The sequence below is a fragment of the Ursus maritimus genome, unplaced genomic scaffold (genome assembly GCF_017311325.1).
Source record: "Ursus maritimus isolate PB19 unplaced genomic scaffold, ASM1731132v1 scaffold_15, whole genome shotgun sequence".
Classification (NCBI taxonomy): Eukaryota; Metazoa; Chordata; class Mammalia; order Carnivora; family Ursidae; genus Ursus; species Ursus maritimus.
In genome coordinates, this window is record NW_024423897.1 from 55,132,452 (window position 1) to 55,147,862 (window position 15,411).

The 15,411-nt window shown below is 48.9% G+C and overlaps 1 protein-coding gene and 1 long non-coding RNA gene across 8 annotated transcripts in view; one reads left to right on the plus strand and one right to left on the minus strand.

Moving 5' to 3' along the window:
- Positions 1-15,411, plus strand: part of LOC103662238 (death associated protein) — an 80,727-nt gene that overhangs the window by 47,901 nt on the left and 17,415 nt on the right. For all 6 annotated transcript variants that reach the window (XM_040630546.1, XM_040630547.1, XM_040630550.1 and 3 more), the window contains exon 3: positions 14,776-14,818. In XM_040630546.1, the coding sequence (XP_040486480.1) occupies positions 14,776-14,818 (43 nt within the window). The remainder of the gene's footprint in view (positions 1-14,775; positions 14,819-15,411) is intronic.
- On the minus strand, positions 1,905-15,398 carry LOC121102770. 2 transcript variants are annotated; one of them, XR_005834889.1, is made up of 3 exons: positions 14,754-15,398; positions 14,577-14,638; positions 1,905-3,800 (listed from the first exon to the last, which is right to left on the minus strand). It is a non-coding gene; the product is annotated as an uncharacterized LOC121102770 (long non-coding RNA). The 2 variants fall into 2 exon arrangements; XR_005834888.1 differs by lacking the exon at positions 1,905-3,800 and adding an exon at positions 10,640-10,806.

Sequence of the window (15,411 nt, forward strand, 5' to 3'; positions counted from 1 at the left end):
TTGAATACGACAGGATGCTGGGAATGAGGTGGGCAGGGGCTCAAATTCTTCAGCACGGGACCTTTCTCTCTGTAAAAACCCTCCAGTCCCACTCCTAGGGCACCGTATGTGCTCAGAACAAGGAGTGAGGACACAAGGTTCAAAGAAGCTCTGAGAAGCCCTGGGATAGTCTCTATTACAGAGGGAGGGAGGGAGAAGAAAGGGATTTTTAAATTACAATTTTAGAAGACAAAATAGCAACTTGGGGGCCGTCTTTATATAGGAAATGATTTCACTACCTGTTATCACTAAATGTGATTTTGTCAGTGGAGACAGCATTCTAAGCACAGTGTAGACATTATTCCATTTAAAGTTTCAAGTATTCTTTGAAGTAGGTGTTGTTCCCATTATAGAGATGGACACTGAGGCTCAGAGAGGCTACTCATCTCAGGTGAGATTTGCACCCAGAGCTGTTTGTCTCCACAGCCCGGGCCCTTAGATGCTCCAGTACACCCTTTCCTCTTTGCTGCTGGGTCTTCCCCGAGCTCTGCACAGACGCACGGCAGCGTCAGGTGGGTTTTCGAACCCGTGCCGCTGCGCAGCGCCCGTCCACACCCGGCAGGAAGCACGGCCGGGGTTTCTCTCCTCCGATGGGGTTCCCCCCTCGATTGTGATGAATGCAGAGGTGGTCTCTGGCTGGGATGACCCCTGTGTATTAAATCCATAAGATGCGAGCTCACAACTAGAGTACTTGCTCCACTTCTCTTTTCTTCTCTGCATCCAGTGAAGAGGGACAAGGGGGTAAGGACAAAGGGAAGAAGAAGGGAAGGTCCTAAGTCACACGATGGGATCTCTGTGCAGAAAGAGCACTAAGCTTAGAGGAGCTTTCTGGAAATACAAGTCTTGGGGGAAAGGGACATTTCCAGGCTCTGGTTAAACAACGAGCAGCTGTCGCCGCGGGTCCTGAGTGTCTGTGGAACACATTATTCACGTGTAAGCCACACTCTCCCTGCACACTTGGGACTTGGAGGGTCAGCCGCCTCCCACTAATAGTGGGGGGTAATGGAGGGGGCATCTAGGTCAGCAATCAGCCGGGTGTGTGCAGGTGGGATGCCAGCTGGAAAAGCCTTTTGAGAAGCCCTCCCACATGGAGACCTGGACCCCCACTCATCTCCAGGACAGACTCTGAAGAACAGGCCAGGCAAAGGTTCTGTCCCAACGTCTGAACAAGGGGGTGAGAGCACCCCATTGCTGTCCCTGAGCCTCCGTCCTCTCCTTGAAAATAAGGTTGGGAGACCGGTTTGAACACAAGCTCAGACATTCTCTTCCAGAAGAGGACCTTGGCTCAGGCCCTTTAAAAAAGGTTTTACAAACTCCATATACCAAATCCAGAAGGAACTGTATTCCAGATTATTTTCTTTCAGATTTAGAATTGTACTTAAACAATGGAGTCGTGTTTTATTTACCTGTCCCAAGAAGGCTCATGGGACAACCGCCTGTTCCTTGGGACAAGGGGGACACACCTGTCCTGAGATGCCAGTGGCCCCAGCCCACCAGGGACATCCAGCCTCCAGCTGTCCTGTGTGCAGGGTGCTGGCCAGAGCTTTGCCACGACTGCCAGCCGCTGAGAGGACCAGCAGCGCCATCTTGTGGGAATGCTCTGGGCCCCTGAGCTCGGGCTGCAAGTAGGAAACAAGTCTGTGAAGAACCACCTGACAAAGAAATGTCTGCGTGTAGTCAAGTGAGCTGTTTCCCTCCGGTCACCAGCCATGCTAATTATTATTTTGGTGTCTAGAAAATTAATAACCCAAATAAATTAACACCAATCCAGGAAGATATGTCAAGAAAAAATGGCTAGGAAGGATTTGTTTTCCATCTATTTACTAGGTAGATATATACATATCACCCCAGGTGGAAATGTTTTTTTCCGTAAACTCCATGAAAACACGAATCCACAGGTTTAGAGCAAAGTCAAAAGACAGTGGCAGAATGTGCTTCTAGTTTGCCTGAAGAGCTCTACCCTTTCCCAAGGAGGGCCCGTCACGTGAGCTGGGCCGCACCCCACATCACCCCACCTCCATTGTTGCAGGAGAAGAGCAAGAAGAGGGCCCCCTTTGACTTCACCCACTTTGTGCTGACAAAAGCAAATTGAATCACACCCCGTCCTTCTGCTCACTGTAGCCCAGCATCATGGCCTTCCTGTCACACTTGAGGGCCTCAGCTTAGATGTCACCTTGTCAGGGTCTGCATTGACTCCCCCACCCTTTGAAGAGCACCCTGTTCATGCTCTCCTGGCACTGGTCACCATGTCTAATTCTGGGCTTGTACCCGGCCTCCTCTGCTGGGTCACCCCCTGAGGGGGCAGCTGTGCTCTCTGGCCTCAGGGGGGCACAGTGAAGCCCTTATTGCCCATCAGCCCGTCTGCAGCGAGGGTGCACTGTGATTCCATTTGCAGGGCTGTGTTTGGGGGGATCCTGCCTCTTCCTCCCCCTGTGACCATGCACAACACCCTTGAAAGGCTTTCTGGTCTGGGAGCAGCTCGGTGCCGCAGGTGAGCGGGCCGCAGGTTAAATGGAGGTGCTTCAGTCCTGTGGCCTCAGGGGAGGCTTCATGGAACTGTTAGCTGCTTATTGGAAAACGAAATTGAGACTCTGACACAGCTTTCTGGGCCCAAGTGTTTATGTGAGCACCGCTCGCTGACTCACTAGACAACTCTGATGGTTAGGGAGATTTGGGGGAGGAAGTCCCCTCCCGAGCACACACTTGCTTTCTTACCAGGAAGGAAGGGAGTGTCACCCGATGACACTCTCCCAGGTCCTGATGTCACCTTTTTTGGATGGTGGCCTGCTTCCACTGACCCCTGCCAGCGCCCCAGCCAGGCTTCCTTCCATCCTTGCCCCCTGTGCTGTGACCAGAAGCTGTGGGTGCAGGAGAGGCTGGGCACTTGGAACCCCTTCCTACCCAGCCTTGTCCCTCAGAGCACACCAGCCTCTGCTGTAAGCTCGGGTGGCCCCCTCACGGTCCTTGGCTGACTCATCATGACCGTTCGTTTCTTCCTGTCTTCAGTAGGCTGAGAAACTAAACAAGCCGTCTGAATCGTGTCAACATAGAAACCGAATAGACTGAAGGCTTAGAGGGTTTTTCTCCAAGTCAAGTCTATGGGTTTTGTGATGTCTGATTTATCATGGACCATTTTGTTTGCTTCAGAAGCCCTTCTGTCCCAGACAAGTGGGGTATTAGTCTACGTGGCTGGGGGATCTGGAGATGAAATTGAACTGAACCAAGGGTGACTTGGCAATAGAAATGAAAGGCAGGGTACATAGGGAGGGGTACATAGGGAGGGGGTAAGGATGTGTCATCATCTCAACACCTGACATTTGTGGAGAGTTTGAGCGGCATATGTACAGTCACCTGATGGGGTGGGGTCCGTGACCATCCCATGTTACAGAGGAGGAAACAGCCTCAGAACCGTCAGACGCCATCCCACCAACCAGTTATTGGAGGACCCAGGACTCGAACACGGACATCTGGGTTTAGAACCTGTGCTTGGCTGGGCCCAGCTGCCACCTTTCCTCCTGGCCGCCTCCTTGGACCATGTCAGCTGCATTCTGGCTTGATAGATAGTTTGAAACCTTCACTGGGCTTTGCTCCTGAAGCTTGGGAACCGAGGTATGCACGAGGGTAGAGACAGCAGTGACCCAGCAAATAGCAGCGAGGTGAGAACTCAGGGGCCCACACCCTCCCGGCTCTGCCTCTGGGACTGGAACAAATTTCAGCCTCTCGTGTCTGCCATTGCTTCATCCATAAAATAAAGATGACCCCTACGGAAGAGAAGCAGATGATTAATTTAGGTGGAAGTCCTCTGTACCCCAGTGAAGGGCTATAGACATAAATGATAGTTTTCCAAAAAAAAATCCATTAGTGACTCAGAAAGCAAATGTTGAAGCAGATTTGATCAAATCTGCCTGGTTAAATAAGGGACTCTATGACTACACTTAGATTACTTTAAAAATCTGCATCTCTAAATTGTGTATAGAAGACACAATCTGAAAATAGAGGCCACTAAGTGACCCTCTTCTCAGCCCTAAAATGAGGGCATTAAGCTAGTGCCCTGGCCTGCCCTTGTTCCAAGTCTGGCTCTGAGCACTTCTCTACTGTGCAGCCTTCAGGCAAATTACTTAACCTCTCTGATTTACCATTCCTTCACTTATAAAGTGGACATAATAGTCCCTTCTTCACAAGTTTGAGGGGGTTAGATAAAATAATTCCATAAAGCACATAACTCAGTGCCTGGCCCATGGTAAGCAGTCCATAAATAGGAGCTATTATCATCTGAGATCATTCCCATCCTTTAGAGGAATTAAGAAACAAACAACGCATTAAAGGCTACATGACCCCATTTCTGTATGAACACCTCCGTCTGATATTTTCCCAATGCATTTACATGAAGAGGACTAAGTATTTGCAGAGGATAACTTAGTGGACTTCCTTAAACTCAGATCAAAAGCACTCACGTGAAAATGATTCTGTTCAATAGAACTCTCCAGTAGTGCCTTTGCTGCCATTTTGACTACTTGCAGTGGGATCGTTGACTTGACTGGATTTCCAGTCCTGCTAATCGTTGTGTGTGTGTGTGTGTGTGTGTCCCCATCCCAAAATGCTCTGGGGCAGCAACTAAGCAACCCTAATCTGTCAGAATGCAGGGGAAAGCATAGGCCAACCACTCCTGCAGGCATTGAATACTGCCTCCCATTCATAGAAGCCTATTTTTGGATAAGGGTAGAACAGCTCTCCCCCGGAGTTAACGGGAGGAAGAGAAAGGACCTCATAAAGCTAGCTGGGAAAGCAGGGTTGGTGCACACGCATGCTGACCGTGTGGCCTATCGATAGCAGTCCTGGGAGGTTGGCATTCTGGTCCTTGCCAGGGAGCCCAGAATCATGTCCCCAGGCTACCCTGCTCTCTGTAGCTTTGAGCAAGAGTAGTATCCACATTCCTGGACCAGGTCGGCATCCTGCAAAGGCCTGGGCTGCTGGGGCACATGTGGAGTGTGGGTGCCATTCTGGGCCAAACTCTAGAAATTACACTGGAATCAAGGAGGGACGGAGGGCCCAGAAAGTGAAGGAATTCGTAATCATGCCCCATAGCCTGGAAAGGGGGTATCTCAGAGGCCTGCGGTAGCCTTCCTCAAACATTGAAGGCCTGTCCCACAAGAGGGACTTAGAAGAGGCCTTTGTCTTGGGATGAAGCCCCTGGGCAAAATGTCAGGGGCCGAGACAGCGCAGAGGCCGCCCTGAGGGCCCTGGAGGTCCTCTTCGGCTGAGGAACCACCGCACAGGCCAGGGCGACGGTCCACATGGAGGGAAGCTGGACTAGGTCGTGATTAGTCTCCTTTGCAGGCCTAACGGCCAAGCGTCACCTCCCAGAGCTGGGCAGAAAACGTCCCATCCCCTGGGACCTGCACTGACTGTCCAGGTTGTGAGGTCTTAGGACCCAAAGCCATCTCGATAGTTTTTCTGTTGATCCCATGTTGGCCTAGCAGTCGTTTGGATATGTGGAGTTAAATACGTTGACGTGTGTTTCCATAATTGCCGTTTTCTATTTTAGGAGAGTTTTAAAAACATGAATTGTTTTCTCAGCCCTGAGGACTTTTATTTAAAGATGAGACCAGTGGGGCACCTGGGTGGCTCAGTCCATTGGGCGTTCGACTCTTGGTTCCAGCTCAGGTTATGATCTCGGGGTCATGGGCTCAAGTCCCAAGTTGGGCTCCACACTCAGTGGGGAATCTGCTTGAGATTCTTTCCCTCTGCCCCTACTCCCGCGCGCGTGTGCACGTGTTCTCTCTGTTCCTCTCTCTGTCTGCCTCTCCAAAATAAATCTTTAAAAAATAAAATAAATACAGATGAGACCAACAAACCCAGTCCTGAGGGCCATCTGCATTCCACAGGGCCCCTCATTCCTTAAGCATTCGGGGCATTTTATCCTGCCTGTCTGGAATGCCAAGAAGGCATAAACCTTATCCATCCAGGAAACTCATAAGATAAATGCTAAGAAAATTTAGTTAGGGACAGGGGACCCTGCTAAGACTGTGAGGTCCTGAACAGGTGAGCCCTGGAAAACGCCACACCTCAGATACTCGGCAGCTGCCCAGCACAGGTGTGAGGAGGGGCGGTTCTGCTGACACGGAAGAAGCTGTTACTGGGGCTCTAATCCCCCCTAATTCTGCCTCGCTTGCAGTTCCTTTAAGTTTAGCTAAATGTGGTTTTTAGAAACTGGAAAAGCCTGAGGATGTGGGGAGGGCCGGGACGGTATTTTTCACTGTCTCTGTTTCCTGAGAGAAAGTAATGTTGCATCTTCAAAACAACATCTGTCAGAATGATTTTCATCAGATTAAATAAATCCTCAAAGCCGCGATCACAGTTTTAGAATCTTGGAAATGTAGGTTATGCTTTGCATGGAGCCCTAATGGAGTTTCAAATATGTGTGTTTTTGCAAACAGAGCTTTGTAAGCAGACTCTTTCCCGGGGTTTCTCGTTTGTGAGTTTTTGTTGCAGCTACCGTATCTCGAGGAGTTTAGGAAGGGTTTTGACTAGATAAATGTAATAAGCAATCATTTCACAGAGTGAGGTGCTATTCGTTGTAGGTGGAGAAAGACAAAGAGCGAGGGGCCCTTTGACCAAGCCTGATGAAAACCCACACCACCACGTAGCCTGTGCCGAAGAAGAGCTACGTGAAAACCCGTGATTCAGTGAGGTGGCACGCAGGACGTCAGCCTTCTGTCATCTTGTCACTGGCGGCTGCCGTGTGTCCTTACAGTTGATTATAGCCTAAAAGTTCCAGAGGGGAGAAGAACACTTGGGGGGGAATGTGGTGTCATAAAGACCTTGGATGATGATCGATGCACATTGATAAGTTTTATTGCAAGGCAGTTTATTCTTTTTTTTTTAAGATTTTATTTATTTGAGAGAGAGAGCACGAGCGGAGCGAGGGGCAGAGGGAGAAGCAGACTCCCCGCTGAGTAAGGAGCCCCATGCGGGGCTCGATCCCAGGACCCTGGGATCATGACCTGAGCCGAAGGCAGACGCTTCACCGAATGAGCCACCCAGATGCCCCAAGGAAGCTTATTCTTAAAATTAGTTGCTAAGTCTAAACAACAACGAGAGACCACGTTTCACACCTTAAGTTGCCTACTACCCAAAAAATTCCAGAAAGTAGTCAGTAATGGCGATGTGCAGAAATTGGAACTCTGTGTTTCGCTGGTGGGAATCTCAAATAGTGGAGCTTCTGCAGAAAACCGCTCGGTGGTTCCTCAAAGTTGAACGTGGAATACCGACCACAGGACCCAGGAGTTCCACTGTGTTACACGAAAGACTCAAAAGCAGGCCTCAAACGATCCTGTTACACCAGTGTTCACCGCATCATTAATCACAACGGCCAAAAGGTGGAAAGAACCCAAGTAACCGTCAGCGGTAAACCGCATACAGCCCACCCACATAATGGCATAGAGTTCAGCCTGAAAAAGAAGGAAATTCTGACAGTGCTGCAACCCAGGTGGACCTTATGCTACGGGAAATAAGCAAGACATTAAAGGACAAATGTGTGATTCCACTCATCGGAGGTGCCAAGTAGTTCAGTTCTTAGGACAGAAGGTAGAACAGCGGCTGCCAGGGGCTGGGAGGGGGGCTGAGGGAGGGGCCATGGAGGGGCTGCGGCGGGGCCTGGGGGAGGGGCTGGGGTTGCTGTGTAATAGTTTCTCCTAAGGAGGCTGAAAATGCTCTGCAAATGGATGGCGGCGACGGCTGCATCACACTGCGCGTGTGCTTACTGTCACTCGGGTGTACAACTGCACAGTTAAAATGGCTAACGTGCTGGGGCGCCTGGGCGGTGCAGTTAGGCCCCCGACTCTCGGTTTCGGCTCACGTCCCCATCTCAGGGTCATGAGATCGAGCCCCACGTTGGGCTCCGTGCTCAGTGCAGAGTCTGCTTGAGATTCTCTCTCCTTCTCCCTCCTCCCCTCCTGCTCATGCTCTTTCTCAAAGAAATAGATAAAAATCTTTTTAAAAAAATAAGAAGAATGGGTAAAATGGTAAAGAATTACTTGACTTAGTTGCTGTGCTAGCTCGGGCATTCAAGCACACCCGGCCGGGAGGGGAGAAGGCACTCCGGTTTTAGGAGCGTCGTTACCTGGAGCCGACTGGAGCTATCAGAGTCCAGCTCTCGCCAGGCTAGGAAAGAGCTTGCCCCTACCTCGCGATGCTTGAATGTTTTCTTTTCTTTTCTTTTAACATTTTTTTCCTCCAAATGTGTATTTAAATTCTAGTTAACATATAGAGTTATATTGGTTTCAGGGGTAGAATTCAGTGATGCGTCACTTCCACGTAACACCCAGTGCTCATCACAGGTGCCCTCCTTAATGCCCATCCCCCATGTAGCCCATCCCCCACCTTCCTCCCCACCAGCAACCCTCAGTTTGTTCCCTATAGTTAAGGCTCTAATGGTTCGATTCTTTCTCTCTTTTTTTCCCCTTTCCTATATGTTCATCTGTTTTGTTTCCAAAATTCCACGTATGAGTGAAATCATACGATATTTGTCTTTGATGAATTTACTTCGCTTAGCATAATACCCGCTAGCTCTATCCACGTTATTCTGAATGGCAAGATTTCATTCTTTCTTATGGCTGAGTAATATTCCAGTGTGTGTGTGTGTGTGTGTGTGTGTGTGTGTGTGTCTGTATACATACCACATCTTCTTCAGTCGATGGACACTTGGGCTTTTCCCATAGTTTGGCTATTGTTGATGATATTGCTATAAACATTGCAGTGTATGCACTCCTTCAAAAATCTGTATTTTTGTATCCTTTGGGTAAATACCTAGTGGAATTGCTGGATCATAGGTAGCTCTATTTTTAGCTTTTTGTGGAACCTCCATACTGTTCTCCAGAGTGGCTGCACCAGCTTGCATTTCCAGAGGGTTCCCCTTTCTCCACATTCTCGCCAACATCTGTTGGTTTCTGTGTTGTTAATTTTAGCCATTCTGACAGGTGTGAGATGGTATCTCATTGTGGTTTTGATTTGCATTTCCCTGATGATGAGTCGTGTTCAGCATCTTTTCATGTGTCTGTTGGCCATCTGGATGTCTTCTTTGGGAAAATGGCTATTCATGTCTTCTGCCCATTTAACTGGATTATTTGGGTTTTGGGTGTTGAGCTTGGTACGTTCTTTACAGATTTTGGATACTAACCCTTTATCAGACATGTCATTTGCAAATATCTTCTTCCATTCCATAGGCTGCCTTTTAGTTTTGTTGATTGTTTCCTGCACTCTGCAGGAGCTTTTTTTTTATCTTGATGAAGTCCCCATAGTTCATTTTTGCTTTTGTTTCCCTTGCCCCAGGCAACAAGTCCAGTAAGAAGTTGCTGTGGCCAAGGTCAGAGAGGTTGCTGTCTGTGTTCGTCTCCATGATTTTGATGGTTTCCTATCATATCACATTGAGGTCCTTTATCCATTTTCAATTTATTTTTGTGTATGGTGAAGGAAGTGGTCCTGTTTCATTCTTCTGCGTGTTGCTGCCCAGTTTTCCCAGCAGCATTTGTTGAAGAGACTGTCTTTTTTCCATTGGATATTCTTTCCTGCTTTGTCGAAGATTACTTGCCCATATAGTTGTGGGTCCATTTCTGGGTTTCCTATTCTGTTCCATTGATCTATGTGTCTGTTTTTGTGCCAGTACCATACTGTCTTGATGATCACAGCTTTGTAATAGAGCTTAAAATCCGGAATCGTGATGCCTCCAGCTTTGCTTTTCTTTTTCAGGATTGTTTTGGCTTTTCTGGGTCTTTTGTGGTTCCATACAAATTTTGGGATTGTTTATTCTAGCTCTGTGAAAAATGCTGGTAGTATTTTGATAGGGATTGCATTAAATGCATAGATTGCTTTGGGTAGTATAGACATTTTAACAGTGTTTGTTCTTCCAATCCATGAGCATGGAATGTTTTCCCATTTCTTTGTGTCCTCTTCAATGTCTTTCATCAGTGTTTTGTAGTTTTCAGAGTACAGATCTTTTAATTCTTTGTTTAGGTTTATTTCTAGGTATTTTATTGGTTTTGGTACAAGAGTAAGTGGGATTGACTCCTTGATTTCTTTTTCTGCTGCTTCATTATTGGTATATACAAATGCAACAGATTTCTGTGCATTGATTTTAAATCCTGAGACTTTGCTGAATTCATGTATTCTAGCAATTTTTTAGTGGAGTCTTTCAGGTTTTCTACATAGAGTATCATGTCATCTGCAAATAATGAAAGTTTGACTTCTTCCTTGCTGCTGTGGATGCCTTTTATTTCTTTTTGTTGCCTGGCTGCTGAGGCTAGGACTTCTAGCACTATGTTAAATAGTAATAGTGAGAGTGGACATCCTTGTCTTGTTCCTGACCGTGGGGGAGAGGCTCTCAGTTTTTCCTCATTGAGGATGATATCAGCGGTGGGTCTTCCGTATATGCCCTTTAAGATGCTGAGGTATGTTCCCTCTATCCCTACTTTGTTGAGGGTTTTATCAAGATTGGATGCTGTGTTTTGTCAAATGCTTTTTCTGCATCTCTTGAGAGGATCTATGGTTCTTATCCTTTCCTTTATTAATGTGGTGTATCACCCTGATTGATTTGTGAATATTGAACTATCCTGGCAGCCCAGGAATAAATCCCACTCGATTTGAATGTTTTTTAAAAATTAGAAGTGCAATCTTAAAGCAAGAACCTCCCCCAGAACATGTTGGATCTGCAGGGCTTTTTCCATATTCCTTTCAGTGTCGTACTTCTTGCCAGCACCAACAGATGAAGGCCTGGAATACAGGGGTGTGGGGTCAAGTCTTTGAGATCTTTACCGTTGCTTCCATCCCCCAGCGTAATTGGACGGCATATGCAGTGTTTTGATTGGCTCCCAAAAGTCTGCTCTGACTTGAAGCCAGCTTACTGGCCCTGCTCCTTGGCCTGAATTAGCCCTCTGCTGTGCCCAAAGGGTGACTTTGTGTCCCTTTGACCAGGGATGAGTCACAAACACCACACCTGANAGCAGGAATGGGGCCTGCCATGGCCAAGACATGGGGTTGGTGTGGCCTCAGTGGCTTCCTGGGCCGTAACCCCCATCCCTGCACAGCTCCCTCAACACCCCAGTGGGTCCACTGTCTTAGAACGTACGTGAGGGGTCTGGCTGTAGGCCCATCAATGAACGTGCAATATGGGTAGACAGTGATAAGGCACTGTATTTTAAGACAATGCCAGAAACAGGTTTGATAAGAGGTTATTTGAACTTTTACTCCTTAATTATTTAGTATTTACTTATTTTTACGTAGTTACACTCATGTGACATTTTAGTATTGACTTCTATCGTTTGTGTTGTTTACCGCTTCTGTGTTCCTTTTCAAAGGGACCGTGGGATATGTGCCCCCATGCGTATATCTGCAGGATATGCTCCAGGAGCCTTGTCATCTGTTCCCTCTACTCACCCCTACCCAAGAAATGGCTCATGAATTCCAGTAGAATGTTTCAGAAATCCCCCCATCGCAAGCCTAAGTAACCACTTTGGACGGAATACACATATGCCGTAAAACATCTGGTTTACGGAGCCACCAGCGCCCAGCTCTCCTCCACCCAGCACGCCAAGGTTATCAGAGCGTATGTCTTTACTCTGAGCCCAACTTGCTTTTCACTGACACACTTTTCCATTATGAGCAGAATCTAACGAGCCGTTAAAACCCGAAAGCTTAAGTAACGTGTGTCAAAGCGTAGGTGCCTCAGGAAGACGGGGTCAGCGAGGAGAGCCGCCATTTTGCAGCACTACCCTTGGGGGGATCCTTAGGTTCTGCACCCAGAGTCCCTGGACACCTCTTAGGGAATGAGCTAGGCTGGGAGGGAGCAGTCTTATGTTAGGGTCTCCTTGAGTCGCCGGAGTCTCCGTGGCCACCCAGTGGTTGTGTGGTGAGGTCTTCTTGAGAGGCTCACGTGGAGCGGAGGCTCTGAGAGTCGGATTCCAGTGGAGTGGCCATCCCCTCCACATGCATTTTCTGATGCTGGGGCTGGACCCGGGTCATTAATGACCTCTAATCACGATCATTTACACACATTTCCCAAGACATTCTCAAAGCAAGGTCTGAAACCCACACTTGTTTTTAACGTGGGAGATGTCCGGGACCTAACTTGGATGGAAATAGCCAGACTTTGAAGGGTCACCTCTGAGGAGGAGAAGGAGGCCATGGGCGGAAGCGTGGGATCCATGATGGGGCTCCAGGAGTCTGGAGACCCTTCCTCCCTGCACACAAAACGGAGTGGATGCTGCCAACAGTCTCCTGATAACTGGATTCCCAGGATCGGGGGCAGGGGCTGCGGTCCAGCGGGGGCTGGGTGTTCCAGGGAGCAGCAGGAAAGGCGCTGGGGGCCCGAGGGGTTCAGGACACAGGGACCCATGACAGGCTGGTGCTCTGCCACACCCTGCCTGCTACGGGCCACCTCCTTTCTCTGGAACCAGGTGCTGGCTCTCCAGGGAGCAGCATCTGCTGATTGGGCTGCAGTTTTCTTACAGTCCAGTTCTCTGCGTAAACGTGCATTTGTATACTTCCTACACACGGTTACATAACAATTTTCACCTTTTTTTTTTTTTTTGCCTGTCTGCTTTTCAACAATGAATGTATACCTACATGTATATGGAGAGATGGAGGGAGAGAGAGCTTGTGTGTTTTACATATATGATGGCTCAAGCTTCCTCAGCCAACTTTTGGGGTTCCCTTTGGGCAGGGAGCCACTCTACTGTGTATTTATTTTGACTAGAGTCACTCTCTGTGGGTGACTTTCTCATCAAGTCCTTGCTGGGGGCGGGGGGCTGTCTTGACTGCCTTTAAACGCCTTGACTCAGATTAGAAAAGCGGTGGAGATGATCCAAGCAGTCGTGCACTCTGGGTGCAAAACGATGGCCTGGAAGCGGATGCTACGTTATCAGTTGACAGAGTACAGCAATCCCCACTTGAGGCTTTTCCCGGATTCTTAAAGGAACATTCAAAATGTAAGAAAGTTTGTGGTACCATTTCCATATTCCTCTCTAAAACGTTTATGAAGTGTTAGAATCCAGAACATGGATCCCCGGCTTTAGATGCGAAGCCCTTGGCCGTGAGCATCCTGGGGGCCCGGCCTGCGGGTGGTCAGGAGCCTCAAAGCCGGAAGTGTCTGGATTGCAGAGGCATCCAAATCTACGCTGCGAGGTGCTTACGCTCGAGCTGAACTTACTCAGCTCTGGCTGGCTCTTGATCTTGTAGCCAAATCGTATTTGTAATCAAAGAAAAAAGAAGCCAACCCAGTTAACCATTCAACAAAAACAAAAATAAAACCAGTCGTGTAGGGACATCTCTCTGCTGCTTAGGAAGACTTGAAATTTCTTAATCTCGTGGAGTAACAGAAGTCACTTGGGGGGATTTCGGGTGTTTTAGCTAAACTGTTTGGGATATAAACAGTGAACTTACTGAATACGGGGACTTTTGCCTGCAGCAAAACAAGGCTAAGACAAATGGTTTCCTTCCCAGGATGCCCAGCAGCAGAACAGAGCTCAGAGCAGGTGGGAGGTGGGCTAGGCAGCTCCCAGGATGGATTCTCCCCTGTCCGCCCAGCAAGACTGGCCTCGAGCAAGACTGTCTACCTCCTGGAGCTGCCCCCTGTTGCTCTTTCTCTGCCAGGCTGGCCTTGTAGTCACCTGTTGCTCCCAGGTCCCCTTACCTCCACAGGAGGCATTTCAGAGGGGTGTGCGCCTGTGTACTCCCTGGAACGGTGTTCTGATGTTCGTCAGCTGTGCGTGTGGGGACATTTAAAACATGCATAGGAGAGCGTGTACTAACTGGGGAGAGTGTGTACTAATACAGGGGAGCGTGCGTGGACACGGAGTGTGTGTGGACACGGGCGTGTGCGCTGACACGAGAGAGCGTGCACGGACACGGGGGTGCGTGCACGGACACGGGGGAGCGTGTACTAACACGGAAGTATGCTCAGCATATCCTAAATGCAGAAAACAGTATGACTCTTCTTTAAGAAAAAAGTTTAATGTGAAAACAAGTGCGTCTGTCTATCCATAGTTAGAAAGATTGGACAAAGAGCCATGTATGAACTGTGACCATTTCCACATGGTAGAATGACAACTGATGTTAACATGTTTGCACTGCCTGCTTTTCAACAATGGACATGTGTTACTTGGGTCCTCTCTCCCACCTCCCCAGGAGTGTTGACAGGTGGGGGAGCTCAGTAGGATTTCAGATGTTAAGAATTGACAATAGCTTCACAAGGATCCTACGTTTTTAATACCTGGGTCTCCTAAGGGCCAGGAGCTTTGCACTGGCTCTGGGATCTCCCCCATTAGAAGCTGCCAGAAGCTGTGACCAGGGCTGGGAGGAGAATCCCTCCTTGGTGGGAGTCTCCACGTTCAACCAGTGTGACCCTGCTTCTTCCCTGCTTCGGGAAGCACCCATGTCCATAATCTCATGAAACAAAAACTACGGGGCTTGCCCACAGCCACCGTTTGAGGATGACCGCCCCCCCCCCCCAAGAACAAAAAAACACAAAAAAGCGCACAACTCACCTGCTGTTTGCTAGTCTCTGGCTCTGCCTGAGCTCACCTCAGCAGAAGGGCCCCCGCTGGTCCTGGGGAGATGAAATCATACCGATGAGGAGGTTGGCGCCCCTTCCTCCCTCCTCCATCACTGTCTGTTACTCTCCCCCAAACCTGCCTCCTTCCACTTCTGTTCCCTGAAATCACCTCTCCCCTTCTTGTCTTGCAGCCCGCCCAAGCCGACCGTGTTCATCTCTGGTGTGATCGCCCGGGTAAGAGCCACTCCGTCAAATCCTTGGCACGGGGTCAGACTCCTCCTGTCCTTGTTAAACCCCACCCATCTGTCGGGGTCCAGGGCCCCTGGGCTGTGTCGCGTCCGCGGGGTGCTTCTGTCGTGAGCACTGCGTGGGATGGTGACCGCACGGCGCGCACCCAGGAGTGCTGCCTGCCTCCCCCTGCTTCCTCATGCTCGCCCTTGTCTTTAGACTCAACCAGGGCTCGGCCGGCCACCCCCGAGCTGAGCATGTTTTTTCATCTTTAAATGGTTGGAAAACTCAAAACAAGAAGTAGATGTTGTGACACCTGGAAATCACATGAAATTCGTATCCCGGTGTCCACGGATGAAGGCTCAGTGGCCAGTCATGCATGTGCGTCTGCAGCTGCTCTCATGCCACAGTGGCAGAGCGTGTGACCCACAGAGCCTGAAGTGTTTACTGTCTGGCCCATTACACAAAATGCTTGCCGACCCCTGGACTGAACTCACAGGTGTTTGTCGTACCCTTTACCTTTCAGGAGCCCTTTCTTCTGGCGAGACCCAACTTCCTTTTTTTTTTTAAGATTTACTTATTTATTTTAGAGAGAGAGT